Source organism: Pteropus alecto, unplaced genomic scaffold (assembly GCF_000325575.1).
Source record: "Pteropus alecto unplaced genomic scaffold, ASM32557v1 scaffold21, whole genome shotgun sequence".
Classification (NCBI taxonomy): domain Eukaryota; kingdom Metazoa; phylum Chordata; class Mammalia; order Chiroptera; family Pteropodidae; genus Pteropus; species Pteropus alecto.
This window is the reverse complement of record NW_006436282.1, coordinates 30952992-30970331: the sequence shown is the minus strand read 5'-3', so window position 1 is coordinate 30970331 and position 17340 is coordinate 30952992. Positions and strand designations below refer to the sequence as shown.

The 17340-nt window shown below is 60.7% G+C and overlaps 1 protein-coding gene across 3 annotated transcripts in view; it reads right to left on the bottom strand.

The window, feature by feature from the left end:
• Nucleotides 1-17340, bottom strand: part of GRB10 (growth factor receptor bound protein 10) — a 117571-nt gene that overhangs the window by 7663 nt on the left and 92568 nt on the right. For all 3 annotated transcript variants that reach the window (XM_015589510.2, XM_015589511.2, XM_015589512.2), the window contains exons 5-10: nucleotides 10477-10633; nucleotides 7031-7146; nucleotides 5982-6050; nucleotides 4401-4538; nucleotides 3069-3179; nucleotides 1244-1342 (exon numbers count right to left, since the gene is read on the bottom strand). In XM_015589510.2, coding sequence (XP_015444996.2) covers nucleotides 1244-1342; nucleotides 3069-3179; nucleotides 4401-4538; nucleotides 5982-6050; nucleotides 7031-7146; nucleotides 10477-10633 — 690 coding nt within the window. The remainder of the gene's footprint in view (nucleotides 1-1243; nucleotides 1343-3068; nucleotides 3180-4400; nucleotides 4539-5981; nucleotides 6051-7030; nucleotides 7147-10476; nucleotides 10634-17340) is intronic.

The following is a 17340-nucleotide window of genomic DNA, read 5'->3' as shown; positions in this document are numbered from 1 at the left end:
CCCTCCTCCCTCTGCCCCTCCTCCTCTTCCTCCCCCTCCTCGCACACCGCACGCTCGCTGCACACTCAGCACTGTGCTTTCTAACTGCTGGCGACACACCCATTTGTCCCAAGGGAACCCAGAGAGCTAGCCAGTGCTTTTCATAGCTGCAGAGTCCCCCTGTGAGTGGGTATACGGTAAGGCATCTACCAGCCCCACCGGTGGGCATTTAGGTTAAATCTGGCTTCTCAAGGAGCAGCCCACGACACGTAGGCAAAGAGGTCTTCCTCTACTACGAAACAGTAACATTTACATTTCGGTCCCCTTTTGTTTTATCAGTGGCAAAAATGGGGCAGAGAGTGACACGGGACGCCTGTCCTCGGAGCTCAGGCTCGCGGCATCTCCGAGGGGTGTCCTCGGCCTCCTGCTCGCTCCTTTAGGTGGCTCCCCGAGTCTCAGAGGAGCTGGAAGCTTCCATGTGGGTCGGGGTTGTAGTAACAAGTTTCTGAGACCATTGTATGTGTCGGCCACAGACTTTCCTCTCGACCCCTGGACTGCGGCCAGGTCTGTCTCGGTCGGCTAACTTGCAGTTTGCGTGGACTTCATAACCACACGTGACTGCAGACACGAGTATGTGTGCCCACCCGCAGCGTCTTGCAGGAAACGGACCGCCACGTCTGTGCCGCCCCTGGCGCCGGAGGTCGCTGCAGGCTGAGTGGTCGCTTTGGCCAGTGCTATGCACTTGCTGACCCGGTCCCATGCATGGATTCCCCTCAGAACTTAGTCAGGACACACACTCTCCCCTGGGGTACGTGTCTCTCACGGCCCAGGTTTTCAGGAAGCTGGGACGCTGATGATTGGTCATGAAAACAATGAACCCTCCCGAGGAACGCTGCTCCCGTGTCCTGGCCCTCACCTTGCTGTTCCTGTCCCTCTAGCCCAGGGGTGTCTCCACCAGGGGTGTCCCCCACGCCCAGCCCCAGGGTGCACCTGGTGATGTCTAGAGATGTGTGTGGTTGTCTCACCCACTGGGGGTGCTACGGCACCCAGTGGAGAGGCCGGACATGGCTGAGTGTCCTACAACGCGTGGGCAGCCCTCACGGCCCCAAATGTCAGCCGTGCCCAAGCCGGGATGGGCTGGGACCTGCCCCCCACAAAGCCTGTGAGAAGCTCCTGACACCCCGGGGGACGCGTGACTCTGCCCAGCACGCCGCACGCGGACGGGGCGGGGCGGGGCAGAGGGCCCGAGGCTGGACGCGGGTACCTTAAGCAGCCGGAAGGCGGTCAGCCAGCAGGCACGGCCTTGCTCGTCCTCCGCACACAGCAGCCGCAGCCCCTTCGCCTCGTGTGTGACTTTGTTGGGCTGGAGGTAAAGGGAGCCCCAGTGAGTGCGGCACAGCGGATCAGAAAGGATCAGAAACTCACTGGCGTCCCAGCAGAGCTGGGCCCCACGCGTGCGGGACGGCAGCCCACACCCTGACAGGCCAGCAGGTGTCCCCGCCCCCTGTCCTCAGCATCTCCATTCCTGGACCTGCCGCTTGGCTGCGCGCTCAGCCGTCCTCCACTGGGGGGCTCAGTGGACACAGGCAGGAAAGCCAGCCTGCCCGGGCAGGACAATGTGGTGGGCGTGACGGGGAGGGGCTTGAGGAGGCCGTGGGGGGAGGGGCCCTGGCCCGCGGAGGAGCTGGTGAGGGAGGGGCCCCGGCCCGGGCTGGGGAGGGCCTGAGCTGTCCCTAGAATGGCCCCACACAGGGCCCAGTGTAACTCCAACGTCACCGTCACTGGAGAGAAGGGGGACTGTCGCGGGCCAGCGGCCCACGGGTCAGGGGTCACCACAGGCGGAGGGCGGGGGCCCCACCCAGGGCAGGCTCGTCTGGGGCAGGGGGGCCGCTGGGCTGGGCCTCTGCCTGAGCCCTCTGACCTCAGAGGCGGGGCGATGCTGGGCAGACGCCAATCTAGCTCTCTGCCTTGGGAGCCTGGAGGGGGAGCGAGGGACAGGAGTGACCACCCTGCCTGAGGCCCAGGCTGCGGGATCAGCAGGGAGGGCTCCGCCTGGGCCTGTGTGTGTGGGGGGAGGGGCGCCTGGCTCCACCTCCAGCCCCTCCCGGGGCCATGGGGCCTCCCTGCACCTCCGCTGTAGGCTGCTTCTGAGGGGGCCCCCGTTACCCCGTTACCTGCAGCCCATGAGGTGCAGGGAGGTGCAGGGCGGTGTCAGGACAGGAGGTGCTCCTGCTCCCTGTGCCCCCCTGGACGGGCGGAGCAATGGCTCACGGGGCTGCGGCTTCCTGCCCCGTAAGCGCCTGGGGACTCGGTGAGAGGACGGAGGCCAAACCCTTAGCAGGACGTGGCGCCCGGGGAGTGCCCGGCAAATTTTACTTAGTACTGAGATGACCGACATCAGCACGACCTCCCGGGGGAGGAGAGCGGGCGGGCCCTGCCCATAGGTGTGTCTGTGTGTGCTCCCGTATGCACATGTCTGTGCGCACATGTGTGTGCATGCACACATGTACACACATGTGTGTTTGCGTGTGCAGGCATGTCTGTGTGCACATGTGTGCGCACGAGTGCCTGTGTTTGTGCATGTGTGCGCACACATGTAGAAACACACATGTGCCTGTATGAGTAAATACGTGATCATGTGCCCCCACTCACATCCACACGGAGGGACAGTAGTGCTGGAGTCACTCGTATCCCAGTGACCAGAAGCCCACATAGAAGGCGTCGGCTCACCCACACCCTGGAGGCCACCCAGCGCGTTGGCGGAGGCTCTCCCCGCTCCCGGGCTAAGGCTACAGCCCAGTTCCAGGGGCCAAAGCCATAGCCTAGGCCACCGGGGCCCTGGACAGCTGTTAGCATCCTGCTTTCCTCTGGGCGTCTGAGCTACTTGGGGACTGATACATCGTAAGGACACAAAGAGTATTTTTCCATGAATGAATACATCCAGTGTGAAACTATGTTTCTGTTTAAGAAAAAGCAACAACCAAGAGAAGGATTTACTGTTTGAATTCCAAAGGCTCCAGCCGTACGTGAGCTGTGAGCGTCAGCTGCCAGGGTGCACACGGGGCTGGGGCGGAGGGGGGGGCGCGTACCTTAAGGCAGAGGCCGAAGTCCGTGGGTGCGCTGTACTGCTTCTTGCCACAAATCAGGGAGAAGACACTGCAGTCCTCCAGGTCAGCCAGCAGCTGCAGGTGTCTGGGCTCCTACAAAAAAGGCCCTAGGTGACTGGGAGCACTCCCGCACAGCCCAGAGGAGCACGTGCGTGCTCACCCAGGGGCCCTGCGGGCTCTCGGCGCACCTTCCCCGCAGGTCTGCAGCTCACAGCTGCTGTGTGGTAAATGCTATGTGAAGACCAGACCCTCCTGCCCCGCCAAAAAGCCCCCTCCCTTTCTCAGACAGGAGACCGCCGGAAAGGATCCTACGCTCTGCCACGTCAGAGCTCCAAAACCAAAAATTCAGCGTGAAAATGGAAGAAAATCTGGACTCTGAAGGTCAAAGCTAAGAGCACACGCTCAAAAAGCAGGACCCATACCGACCTAGCTGTGCTGTGTGCTCAGAGTCCCAGCGTGCGGGCGGGCGGCTCGCTCACAGAGGGCTGGACCCTCCCTTCTCCTCCACTCCCCAGCCCAGCTCTGCCTCCTGCTCCAGGCTGCAGGCGTCTCAGAGGGCGTGAGTCAGCCGCAGAGAAGAGCTGGGCGGTGGGGAGCCTTCCCTGCAGGCCCTGCGTCAGGCGGGAGGCCTCCCCGTGCAGAGGCCCCGGCCCCCGCCCACACCCTCCTCTCCCTCCTCTCTGGCTCTGGTCCTCGGCAGCTGCACTGAATCAGCCCAGCACTTACTCGCAGCCCCGCCTGGGGTCACACCCGCTCCCCCCTCCTCCTCCAGGCAAGAGCAGAAGAGACTTCAGCTCTCAGAGGCAAACGCATGGCCAAGGTCAGCTGGGCTCGGTTCCAGCTGCAGGGCATACGTGGACCCGACAGAGAGTAGGTATGAGGAGCAGAGGCGCCGCGGAGACCCAGCGCGGGCGGCCCGCTGGGCCCCAGCTCCCTGTGGGGGCCTGCCGCTGGTCTCCAGCTCTCCTCGTCTGTCCCACTGGGAGGGTACACGAACCGCGATTTTGCCCACAAAGTATCTAGGCAGCATGGAGTGGGTGCGGGGGCGGCAGTGATCCACCGTGTCCTGCCTCCTCGTCTCCACGGCCACTGTGGCCCAGGGTGGAGGGCTGATGTGGCCTGGGGCTTCCTAGGTCCCAGTTACCTCCTGGGGTGTCAGACAGACTCGCAGGCAGGCAACTCCCAGTTTAGCTGCTACACAATTAGCCTAATGAGTTGTCCCAAGCTCGGAGGAGCCTGAGGCGTGTTTGACAATGCAGCCCCCCTGCGCTCCGGACCCCCGTGTGTGTGGCCACGTGGGGGCTGCTCACTCACCTTTGAGGAGCCCTTGGTGGAGCAGTAAAGGCCTGACCTCCGCAGACACATGTACAGCTTCTTCCACGACTTCCGGCCCAGCTCCTTCACGTGCAGGAAGCCCTGGACTTCGGGGCAGCTGCTGGTGTTCAGGAAGGTCTGTGGAGGGCGAGGCCAACGGTCAGATGCGCTTACACGGCACACGGAGGCGTCGCTGACCCACCGACATTTTACTGAACTACTAAAATACTCTTCTTTTGGTCAAGCTGAGTTTTCAAACAATATGCTTCCTTTCAAAAACCTTAAAAATCCCCTCTACATTGATGTCACATAGAATGTAACTGGTACATAAACACAGACAAGCAAATGAACCTTCTCAACACCAACGACAAGCACAAAGCTCCATGTTCTCCGTAGGCCAGCACGATTAAACGTCCTGCCTTTGCTTCTATTGTCCGTAAAATGCCCTGTCTGATCATGGGGGTGGGGAAGCGCCAGGAGCACCTGACAGGAGCCCTACCTCCCCGCCGCCCCGTCCCGGCTAACCGCTCCCAGGGGCCGCCCGTCTTCCTGTGGCCTGTGGGAGTGGGGCCGGGGAGGTGGCACGGCGGGTCCTTTCCACTGGACTGAGAGGGGACACGGCTCCGCCCGCAGGTGGGGTGGCCAGCTGGACAGAGTCCTGGGGCACCTGGGCCAGTCCTTCTGGAGTCTCAAGAGATCACTGTGCCCGCAGCCCTCCCTACCCCGCCCCCCCCCCGGGCCAGGCCACCACATATCAAGTTAAAAGAGCCTTTGGCCGTCCCGCCATCACCGTGCAGGAGCTGAGAGAGCTAACGGTCGCCTGCAACTCCTGCCGGGCGCCGCGGACCGCAGGCTCGGGGGAGGCCACGGCACGGAGCTCTGGGGCCCTGTCTCGTGGGCAGAGGCAAGTCTGGCGCCCGACCACGAGGGGAAGAGCGCCGCCGGTCGGGTTCTGTGGGGACCGCGTTCTAGTGGCTTCTCTTACGCCCGGTGTCGTGCGCGTAAGCTTTTCTCTCTCACTTAACCCGTTGCGAACAGACACACGTCTGGGGCGCAGCGGCCCTGTCCCTCATCTGCGCCCCGCTTCCTAGGAACAGCAGGGTTCGGCCGTGAGTGCACACGGCCTTTGCTCCCAGCCCTGGACAGGGGGTGGGCAAAGGCCTCAGGAAGCAAAGGGACAATTAAGATGGGCGTCCTCGCCCTTGTCCGCGCTCCGAGGTGCGCTAGGAGGGCCCGCGGCCTCTCCGTCCTGCCCTCTGCTCAGACTGCTTCCCAGGCGGGGGAAGCTCTTGGCGTGTGTAAACGCCATTTCTACCCCGTTTGCGTGTGCAAACGCCATTTCTACCCCGTTTGCGTGTGCAAACGCCATTTCCACCCCGAGCCTGGCTACACGCAGTGCTCCAAGTGAGCACTCGCGCTCGGTCACTCCGAGCCCTGTCAGGGGCCGAGGCCGACCGTGGTGAAGGATGCAGCTGCTCCGAGTGACCGTGATCAAGAATGCGATCGTTCCAAGTGTCCGCAAGGTGCCCTGACAGCTCCAGGGCGGTCCCTGGGACCCAGGTGCCCATTCCCGCCCAGTACCTGCAAAAGCTGGGTCTGGCTGCCGTTCGATTGCTGGCACAAAGTGACCATCTGTTCTGGGAAGAAATTCTAAGGAAATGGGAAAACAAACATGTTAAAAGTTAGGTTCAAAGCGGGGAAAAACACACTTACAGGGGTGCCAGCTCTAAAAACATTCCTGCCACGATGGCTGCGTGCGCTTGCATGGAAAATGGCCGTCCTTTTCAGCCCCTGGTCACACGGTGGAAACATCCACTTCGAAAGGCTCTACTGTTGCCTAAAATGCTGAATGCAGGTGCCGAGCACCTCACGTCTACTGGGAACGCGTGTCTCACAGTGTCGCTGAGGCAGAGGGCTGCCACGCATCGTAACTCAGCGACACAGGTACGGGGCGTGAGACAAATGAGCACGGTGCCGTGGAAAAGCCTCTCCTGGCGCCTCACCCAAAACAGGTATGGGAATGATTTCTTTCAAGTAAAAAGCAGCTACGCAATCGGGCCGGACGTTGATGCGGGCCTCCACCTGGGCCTCCACGCTCTGCCTTGCGACTCGGGACAGGCGCCTGTGGGCGGCAGGTGTGCGGCCCCCTGACGTGTTCAAGACACGTGCCCCTCACCTCCCACCAAAAAAAAGAGTAGACGAGGAAAGAGAGAAAAACCCCAGAGACTAGCTGAACACACCTGGACGTTGATTTCTCTACTCTCCTTCCACCAGTAACCACAAGTAACATTCGCTCTCTCCAGAGAATGAGTACTTATCCTGCTAAGTACTTGGCCAGTTTGTTCTAACTTAAGAGCCCCTGTCCTCTCTCCTCAAGACACGACCCCTCGTCCCCACTGTCCCCGCCGGGGGACGCGCGATGGCCTTGGGCCTGTACGAAGGTGCTCATTAAACATCAGAGGCCGAGCCCTGAGCAAGGCATGTTCAGCTAGACGGCAATTCTGGTCCAAGCGGTCAGCTGCCCCCCGGGTGTCGGTCAGTTATTCTACGATCTACTCCCGGTAAACCCAAGTATCAACTGCAAGGTTTTCAAGAGTTCCACACCCCGACCCCGAGGAGATAAGACTCACCATGGGATTTTTGAAAAACTCATATTTTGCATAATTCTTCCTGAATAAAAATTTACTGTCACTGGCCATGGTGCTCTCCACCTGGACCACCAGCTCATGGTCTTCCAAGCACCTTTCTGGGAGGAAAAGCACGTGTGAGAAGTGAGAGACGAGGCAGGCAGCACGGCAACCCCCCACCGGGCGAAGACGGGGTCGAGAGCGAAACTCGACTTGCGCGTCTCTCTAGCGCGCGGCCAAGGGCGCGGGAGGGCTCGAGAGGAGTAACGCGGGGCACTCAGGTCGGGCCTCCCTTCTACATCATTCCTCTCAATTTGACGTCGACAAAAATTAAGGAAGGGGTCGATCAAGACTCGCAGCCAATCACTTCGCCCTAAAATTAAGAAACGTCGACTCTTCTAATGATCATGGACTGTGGAACCTGGGAAACGTCCGAGACGAAGGGCGGTGGCCGGACGCTGAGCAGGGGGCCCGTGGGAGGGCCGGGCGGTGGGGGGCGGTGACGTGGAGCTCGGCGGCCAAGGCCGCAGCGAGATCGGAGAGGGGACACGCTCCCGGAGCACGGCCGGTGGGGCCCCGCGTGGCACGCCGGCCACGCCAGGGCGTCCTGAGCGCAGCAAGGACACTCGCCACGCAGACTGACCCGCACACACGCCCTTGCTCCGGAGTGTCTGCGGTGGCAGTGCTGGCGCCTGGCAAGGGGCTCCCCTCGCTGTCTGGACACCAGGCTCTACCGGGAGCAGGTCACGCCCCCTCCCCTGGGTCTCTGACGGGAGCGGGGGGCGGGCAGTGTGGTGATGGCAGGGAACTATCCACACTAGTGGCGGAACAGGCAACGTGAGCAAATCCACGGCATCCTCAGCACGTGCACAGAGGCCCAAGTGGCCGGACGGAAGGGGCACGAGAGCGCGAGTGGCCCTTCAGAGCCCCCGCCCACCTTCTTCCAGGGCCGAGCTGGGAGTCCCTAGGGAAGTCCCGTCTTCAAGGAAGGATGAAGGTGAGAGAGAAAGCATTCTCAGTCAAAGCCGTCCCAGAACGAGGAAGGGGAACTTCTGACTACAAAGGACGACTGTCCCCGGGCGCTGGTCCGAGACAGGCCGCGCCCGCACGCAGCGGCCCGCTCAGCCCTGCTGTCCATGTTACAAGGAAAGCTTTCTTGTGAAAACATATTTAAAGCCCGAATTTGCCAAGGACAGGAATTTCCTCCCCACGACCGCCAGAAAGTCCCCCGGGCAGGGCCGACCGGCACCAGGGACAGGCCCACGGGAACCTGGCTGCGGAGTGGGGGGCGGGGGGCCGTCTGCTGGCCCTGCGCCTCCCGGGATGGGGGTGGGCAGAGCCGTCCGGCCCGGCCGGGCCTGAGACTTCAACGCTTACGTTCACTTTCAAGAATGAGGCTGGCTCAGCGCCATCTCAAATGGATTTTCCAGGTGGAACACAGATCGATGAATTCTGCGATTTTTTATTCAGAGAAAATGCTTCTGTAGTTCGAGGGCAGAAAAACAACAGCCACTGGCTAACCTGATGCTGGGTGGTTAATAGAATTAAAAATGTTTTTTCATCAGGTAAAACAAGGAGAAATCAAAAAGTGAGATGACAGCTACTAAGAGAGGCCGAGACAGGGGTCTAATTCCAGAGCAAACGGCGTTTTGTCTCCGATGGACCGTGAGGGTCGCCCCATGACCAGTGGGAAGCACCAGCTCTAAGGGGACATGGGGACACGTGGCTACGCAGGCGCCCGTCCTCCAAGCCCAGCTCTTCCTGCCTGCCAGGCAAGCGCCCGGGAAAGCTGTGCCCAGCAGGGCAAACAGAGAGTGAGGCGTCCCCATCGTCTGGCCCCAGGGGGACGGGCAGAGGGGCGCGGACCCTGAAAGGAGCAAGCTGGGCCGCTCTGGGGACGCCAGGGAGGCCCCAGACACCCGCAGGTGGAAACAAAGCCCCTCTGTAATCCCCTTCTGCACACCCTCTGCGCGTGGGGACGCGGCGGCCAGCAGGGGTCAGGGGCACGGGGTCCGGCCTCGGTCTGCCACCGAGTGTCCATGGCACCCGTCTTCACAGCTGGCAGAAAGCCACCCGACAGCATCGGTTCAAAGCCCCCTTTTTTCAGCTCTAATTTTCTCCATGACTCTAAAAGCATGTCTTTTCAAAGGCCCTTGGGTGGCTCTGTTCTGGGGATGGCACGCCGCCATCCAGACTTCATGTCATCACAGGGGCCTTGGTAACGCTGGCGTGCTCGCGGCAGCCGGCGTCCCAGAGGGCTGCCCATGCGAGCGGCAGAGCCAGGCGCGGCTCGAAGGGCGTCCGCGGCTCCCACTTTTCTGAAACGAAGTCCGGCATCTGTGTTGCCCCCTGCTTCCCATGAAAAATACTGAAAAATCGGACGCCTCGAAAAAGCAAATCTTACTTCTCTGCCTTAGAGTGTAGTGGACTTGTGAGTCCTGAGCAGAATCCTGAGTCGCCCAGCCTGGCGTCAGCATCCCACCGCCCACCTCCATGCCACGGCCAGCCCCTCATCGCAAGCCCAGCAGGCCGCAGAGCCTGTGGTCACTCAGGCCTGTGAGGGAGACCCCACTCCCAGGGGTGGAGTTTATCTGCTGTCACACTTTCAAAAAGGTTCACAAGAAAAATTTCGAAGCGTGGGGAGAAGTTTGTAGTCTGGGTGCGTTTTCTCTCCTTCGAGACACAGGAGAGACATATGGCCGTTGTCTTACAGAAGCTCCTGGTTTTTAATACATACCTATGATTTTGTAAGCACCACGCTTTATCCGATAAGAATTTAAACAAAAGTCTGAAAAACTCTTTGCCTGAAATAGACCTCCTGAGCAAAAAGCAGAACAAAACAAAACGCAAAACCTCACCAAACTGTGTAAATAGTACATAACTCAAAATATCTCCTTGGTCTCTGCACACACACACGCGCGCGTGCGCACACACTGTGCAAAAGCATGTGAACCAGCTCACAGACACACCATAAGCCTCCAGCTGAATGGCCCTGCTCTGTGGTGCGCTTCGATGCCCAGTGGGCCTCCCTGCTCTCCTGCAGACTGTCACCACGGGTCCCGTGCTCCCGTCAGGTGGATGAGCTGTTCTCTGCAGAGTAATGCCACAATTCTGCCAGGGGCCGGCCCTCCCCGGGGCACCGCCAGCTCCCTCCACAGACCACAGGTGGGACTCAAGCCCTACACGCATCTCACGGCTAACTCGCAGGGAGAACCTTCTCGCTGTGTCTGAGCCCTGGGGACTTCCCGCTGACCCAACCAAGAGCAAGGTTCCGGGGAAGAGGGCCGGGGGTCGGGAAGGGGTTTTAGGAGAACGAGAAGGGGCCGTCGCACGGAGGACAACACGGAGATGCTGCTATGTGGGCAGGGGACACGGCAGTGACATGTCTGGCATCTGGCCGTGGCGGCCTTTACCGAACGCGCGGCGCGCGCTCCCGGGCGCGGTCCTACCTAGTCCCAGGTGCGGATGGTGCTCCACCAGGGTCCAGCTGTTGTCGTCCACACAGTGACTCCTGTACACCAGCAGCTGGCACAGGTCCCTGGCCGTCATGTCTGCTGGGATCTCCACCACTTTGCACGTCCCGTCTTCACTAAAGACTTTAACATCCTGCAACATGCCAAGAGGGCACGCACAGATGAACGACTTCGCGTTTTTCAGAAATAAAAACGAAACCGAGTAAAACAGCTCACGCACAGCGCGCTTCCGAGACGTGCGTGCCCTCCCCTCCCCCGCCCCCGCCCTCCGACGGGCAGGGGCACAGTGTGATGGTCTCCAAATGCCCAGGACGCGCAGGGGACACCGGCCCCCGGCCAGACCTGAGGGTACGTGAGGCTTCTCAAGAGCCTGCCTTTGGGGTTCGGGTTGTTCACGGCCTGCTGGTGGCTTTGGGGTTGGATGCTTCACAGTGGAACCAAGTGCAAACACCCAGGAATTTCTTCTGTGACAGAAATCCCACAGAAGTCACAACCTTCGATGCCGATGGCTCCACCTGCTCTCCATCCCCAGGGCCCGGGGTGCGGTGGCCGACATCCACTGCCTTTTCCTGTCACTCCCCTCCCATGTTCATTAAGGCTTAGGAGCAGGTTGAGAAAAATTAACACGAATACACTGAAATTTAAGACACTGAAAGGGAGGGTATGGCGAGAACACGGTCACAGCATTCTTTGGTCCCTTCCCCCCTCAAAATCACGAGCGAAGTGCATTTTCCAGGTGGTGGTCAAAACCATTGCAAACGAACGGCTCTCGGGCAGAGGGACACCGAGGAGCGACGCGGAGGACGCAGGGTATACGTGGCTGCCTAGCTACACACCGTGGGGACGCAGCCCTTGAGGGGCATGTGAGATGCTTAAAAAAATCTTACCACAGCAGCCTGGAAAAAGCAGTCAGAGGAACAAGATGGCATTTTAAACCCACACTGCCTCTTGAAAGGGAGTTTGTCCCCGTTTCTCCCACCGTCCCCGGGGGCTGGGCCCCACCCCGCGCTGCCCCGCCAATGGCTGGCTGTGCAGACGCCCCGGTGGGCAGGCTGTCTCCAGGCCGGCAGGGCAGCTGCTCCCAGTGAGGCTGCCGGCTCAGCCCTCTAGGTAGTGAATCGAGCCACCTGGGCAGACCAATCAGGTCCCTCCCTGGACCTGATGCAATTGCTCCCCCACTGGCTCCCCACTTCACGAAGTGCCTGAGAGCCCACGGCAGAGGCGCTGACCAGACGGCCACTGGGCGCTCAGACCGAAACGCCAGCAAAGTCCCTGCAGATTGTCCCCTGGCACTGGAGTGACAGGCGGAACTCAGGGCCCGAGCACGTGTGCTCTCTGAATGTGACCCGTCTGCCAAACCTCCTAGACGTCTTTGTCCCTGCAGCTCGGGCATCAGTGACAACTTCGGAGATGGTGCTTCCTGTGCCCTGGGAGGGTCAGCCTGTTCTGACAAACTGCCTCAGCTCTGCTGCTCTCTCAGACATTTTCTCAAGGTTTTCTAACCGAGAGCATACTTTGTCCAAAGGTTTATTTCTGCTCAGAGCAGTCTGGCCGGGGACAGTGCCGGGAGCAAGTCCCACAGGGACGGCATCATCCCATGAGGACTGTCCCCAGGCCTCCCACAGCTCCTGGCCAGGAAGGAGTTAATGCTCGCTCAGCCTGGAGTTCCCAGCCAAAGGGGGGCTGGCCAGCCAGGGGGACTAGCCCTCCAGGTGGGCAGAGTCACCACGCTGCTGCTGCCACCTCTCAGCCACCCCTAATCCCAAAGAAATCCCAAAGAAATCCCCGGGGCTAGAACAGGGCTGTGGGATCCGCTTTCGAGTCACATTCATCTTTAAAGAAGCCCACCCATCTTTTTCCAGAATTTACATTTCATTCAATGAAAGTTAGAATTTTACAAGGCAAATTACGTATTCAAGCACAGCTGACATGACTGTGTCTATAAAAATACAATTTAATTTAAACAAAGAAAAACACGTTTTTGGTCTACAGAAGAAAGGTTTTAAAAAAACTTTAAAAAAAACGCCTTAACGTAAAATGAAAACAAGTTTCGGTAACACAGGTGGACGCGTACAGTTCGCGGCAATACAGTTCGTGCCGACGGGCTGCTGCCTGGGCCGCCCGCCGAGCCTTGCACACCAGGACCGCTTTCCACCCGCAAGCTCGGCCTGGGCCCCTCTCCTCAAGTTTCTAAGTGAGTCTATCTGTGACCGCAGCGAACGCGGCCTTCTCTGGGCGTTCAGAGGGCGCTGGAGTGAGGCCCTTGTCTCCCCACGTCCGTTTGCCGCTTTTCCTGCCCCAAATCAGCTGTGGCACCAGTTTTCCAATCTTTTCTTTTGGCTCCATTTCATTCTCCGTTAAACTCTGTCCTCGCCTCTCTCTCTGTTGCTCCGCGGCCACCCCGCAAAGGTCTATATATAGTCTGAGTATTAAAAGCTAAGGGCGCTTCGTCATACGGCCACGTCCTCTGCTTTAGGTTCCCAGAGACGGCCAGGCTGGCAGGACCTGCCGGGGCGGGGCAGTGGGCCACTGCTACAGGCCCGTGGCCGGGACAGACGCAAAGGCACGACACACGATCTAGCGGCAGGACGTGGGGTCCCACGCTGCCCGCTCCGCCCCAGGCCGGCGCGCCGGCCCTGCCCCCCGCAGATGATGCAAACCCCCAAGCCAGGAACCGGGGAAACCCCTGCGCACACCAGCAACCTCAGACAGGCGCCCTTTGGAAGCGCGGACGGGCGCGCTCCTCCCGGAGGCGGCATCCGCAAGGAAAACACTGTCGGAACAGCCAGCTGCCCGCCGCTGGCCCTGTAGAGCCAGAAGTCCCAGGGGAGCGATCTGCACCGGGTAACCGCCCCTTCGGGCACCACCGGGGTCGCTAACGACCCAAGCCTCGCCTGCCCGTCCGAGCCACGGGTGCTGCACCGAGCGTCAGCAACAGGGGCGAAGCACAGGGCTCCGCGTCCGGAGGTCGCCGCAGCATTTACGAGCCCCTGGCAGGGGGTGGGGGTCGGCTGAGGCCCTCCCGAATCTCACAGGGCCACGGTCTTGCTCCATCACTAACGGGCTGTGGGGACCTGGCTCAGCGACCTCGCTGCTCTGAGCCCGTTTCCTTATCTGTGGGGTAAGCAGCGCTGGCCTCACAGCGTCCGCCTGGCACCGGCTAACCAGAGCCTCTCTTGAAAAGCTCTGGCCTCCTGTGCCTGCCCCTGGGGGGTGCTTGGATAAAACTGGGACAAGGAGCTGGGAACAAGGCAGGGGACACCGGGGGAGAGGGCACCCGGGCCCCAGAAGGCCACGCCGACTCTGGTCTGCAGTTCTGAGAAAGCTGCGCCTATGACTGGTGAGACGGAGCAGGAGCAAGTCCGTGGGAAAAGCCCAGCCCTGGACGCTCCATGTCCTTTTCGTCACTGCAAAGACAACTAAGTAGCTAACTGCCTCTGAAATCGAGGGCACATTACGTCACCATCACGAGGCTCTCCCTTTGCAGAGTTAGGGGAGGGATGCTTTGTCAGGCTACCTGGCCCCCGCTGGCCTGGTGCCACGGCCCTGGAGTGGTCACAGAATGTCCCACCCTTGTCAGAGCCTCGCCGTCTCCTTTTTACACACTCATGGCAGAGTGAGAAGCAAAGGCTTAAATCTGTGCAAACTCAAAGGAAGGAGCTTCATGACCACGAGGACTGGTGACATCATCTCCATGGTCCCAGAATGCATTCTGGGAAGGCCGGCTTTTTGTCTCGGGGTCCCTAACGGGTACCCTGTGGTGGTGACATCCTTGCCGTCAGTCTCACCCCTGCTTCAGGCACCGACGCAGCCTGCTGGCTGACCCGCAGGCTCAGAATCCGGTGCTGAATTCAGAAGACCTCTTGACTTTGGCACATGTCACCTTGTGACCACAGAAAACGGGGCACGGTCAGCACCTGGCCCCGCAGCGCCGTCATGTCAGACAGCCCTGGATGGACAGCCTGCCTCCGGGCTCACGGACTGAGCTTGGCGAGGGGGGGCCATGCACCCCTGCGCAGAAACCGAGGCAGTGGAGACGGCTCAGGTCCGGGCCTGAGCTCCCGCGGTCCTGTTCGGATGCACTTCTCTAAGTGCAGGTGTGAGCTGGAACTGTCAGCAACCCCCAGAGCTCCTTGTAAACACAGGGGCAGATGGTTATGGAGAAGCCAGGCTGTGATCCAAGGGCCAGGAGGGTCGCCCATGGGGAGGGGCCAACACAGCAAGGGTGGCCAGACGGTGGGATGGGGCGGGAGACGAGGGTGGGGAGGTGCCGATGGGGACTGGGCCAGGAAGCCAGCCGAGCCTGGACAGGTGGACGCGCCATCTCAGAACCGCAGCGGCCAGGCCAGGGCCCCACCTTAGTGCCCTCCAGGGGAGCCGCCACTGTCCCCCGACCAGACGAGGGACGGAAGCCTCTGGAGAGGAGAGCGGCCAGCCCAGCACCAAAGGGACGGAACCTGTGGAGCCGGGATCTGAACCCAGGGCCGCGTGCTGTCAGCCCTCTCCTCGTCAGCGTGGGGGACTGTCCCCTGCCAGGAAGGTCCCTGGCCTCCCAGGTGCCACACGGCCGGCTATGGGTGCCGGGGGTCCCTGGAAGCCCCAAACTGGGCAGGGTCGGAGGAGATTAAGCTTACTGCCTGGGAAGGTTGGAGGAGATTAAGCTTACTGCAGACCAGGGCAGAACCAGGGGTAGTTCTGGAATGTTCTACTGACTTTCTTCCCTCGGTTCTAAACCGCAATGCTGCTTCGCGGTGTAGGGGCCAGTGCCCGAAGCCGCTGCATAAGGACACGCACGGCTGGCCTGTTCGGTCACCCTGACTCCAGCTTACTTTACAGGATAAAAATCTGCGTTACAATCTATTCATTTCAGGGTTTTGGTGAGAATTAAAAATATTCTAAGTCCTAGCAAATCCTTTCCAAAAAAGTTAAAGTTCTAAAAATAATTTCCGAAATCGTTTTTGGAAGTCAGCCCCGATTGTGAGTCCCTCAGCGGATGTCCCCTGGGGTGGCTGTCACCAACCAGGGCTGGGGGAGGGACCTCGAGGCTCAGAGTGGCCGGCGGCAGCCCCCCACCTGTTTCGTACCCGACACACAGACTCTTCGGAAGTATTTTTTTTTTTTTTAACTTTTCTAGAATGGGTATGTGCAGCCTATTATTTTAACGAAAGCAGGTTTAATAATATCATCGTATAGAAAACAAGCGCCTTTATAAAAGCCCGCGTCGAGAGCTCCTTGGCTTACTAAAGAGGGGCAAACACCTTGCACCCCGCGGAGCCCGGTGCAGGCGCACACAGAGCTGTGGGCGCGCCCCCCCACTCCCCGCGGGTCACTGTCCACTGTGCCAGGTTACTCCCGGGACTCGGGGCCAGGTTCCTGGCAGCCACACGGGCCATCGCACTGTCACCGGGACGCGTGCATCCCTTTGCTGTCTGCTCCTGTAAGCGGGCTCGCTGCCATCCACTGGGCGAGTGAACCCCGGGGCAGAGGCCGGTGCCCCCGACACACTTGAGGCTTCCTGGTCAGGAGCCCCACCGCCTCTACGGGGTGCAGCCCGCGCACTGCCGCGGGGCCCCTCCTCGGCCTGCCTTCAGCCCTGCGCCATGCAGCCCTGTCTGCAGCGCCCTCCCCCCCGACGGGCTGGAGCACCCCGAGTGTGAGCAGGCGTCCTGTCTGCCTGTCCCCGCACCGAGGACACATTCCTGCCAGCGTGGAGGGTGGCGCATGGCGTAAAGGGGAAGGGCCTGAGGGCAGAGACTCCGTACGCCGGCCAGGGCCCCGGAGGCCTGCGGAGGGGACGGCGTTCGCCGCCTCAACACTGGTCTGGGATCCCGAAGCCCCTCCCGGCCCGGTTCTGGGCGAGGTTTGCGGCTTGGTGCCCGGAAGCGTCTCAGCTCTGGGGGCTGCGGTCACACAGGGTCTGCCCCGTGGGCCCCTGCAGACTCTCCGAAACCCATGGTGACATGTGCGTTTCTAAGAGGTGACAGGGAGCCCAAGGTCCCCAGGCCCCTGGCCTCGTGTTTCTTCTCACGGTGCAACTCGGGGGGCTGGGGTTCCACAGCCCGTGGGAGGAGAACTCCTGGGCTGCGTGTACAGGGATGAGTGTCCTGGGGTGCAGTGGGGAGCACTGAGACAAGTGGCACATGGAGGGCGGGGCAGGACAGCAGGGTAATGGGGGGCCACAGCGCAAGTGGCCTGAGTCATCCCCAAGGCAGGCAGACTCGGTTTCCCTCCACGGGTGGCCCCGCGGGAGGTGGGGAAGTGGCAGCTGCCCACCCATCCCTCGGGAGGACATGGCAGTGAACAAGAGAGACAGGGCTTCAGGTTGGGGGTGCTAATCGGTTTCTCGCCTAAGATGACAGGATCGGCTGGGTATCTCGGGCGGATCCAAGAGCTGGCGAGGCCTTAAGTGACTGTCATCAGGCAGCAGCTTCTCTGTTCTGCTGAGAGCCCAGGCAATGCTCTCCTGGGCTCCTGTCCCAGTACGACCATGGGACCTCGAGTGTCCAGAGCATGGGCAGCAGGCATGCTGTGGAGGGACCAGAAGTGAGGGCTCGCGCGGGTATGAGCAGAGGGCTTCAAGGTGGACATTGACAGCAAGCAGCCACTGGGGCTCCAGGACAGGCCCCTGGGAGGCTGCGACCCCGGCCAGGCAAAGCAGGCCTGGTGTCACCTCCACACCGGCACACGCTGGGGGTAACCTGCACTTGGCGACGGAGGGACGTTTTCTCGCCAGACGGGAGGCAAGGCCTGGGGGAGCCGGTCTGCGCCGTCGCGAACGCACGTGCAAAGCAGGTAGCTCACTTCCGGAAGGTCCATTTTTAAAATTAAGCGAAGGGAAAG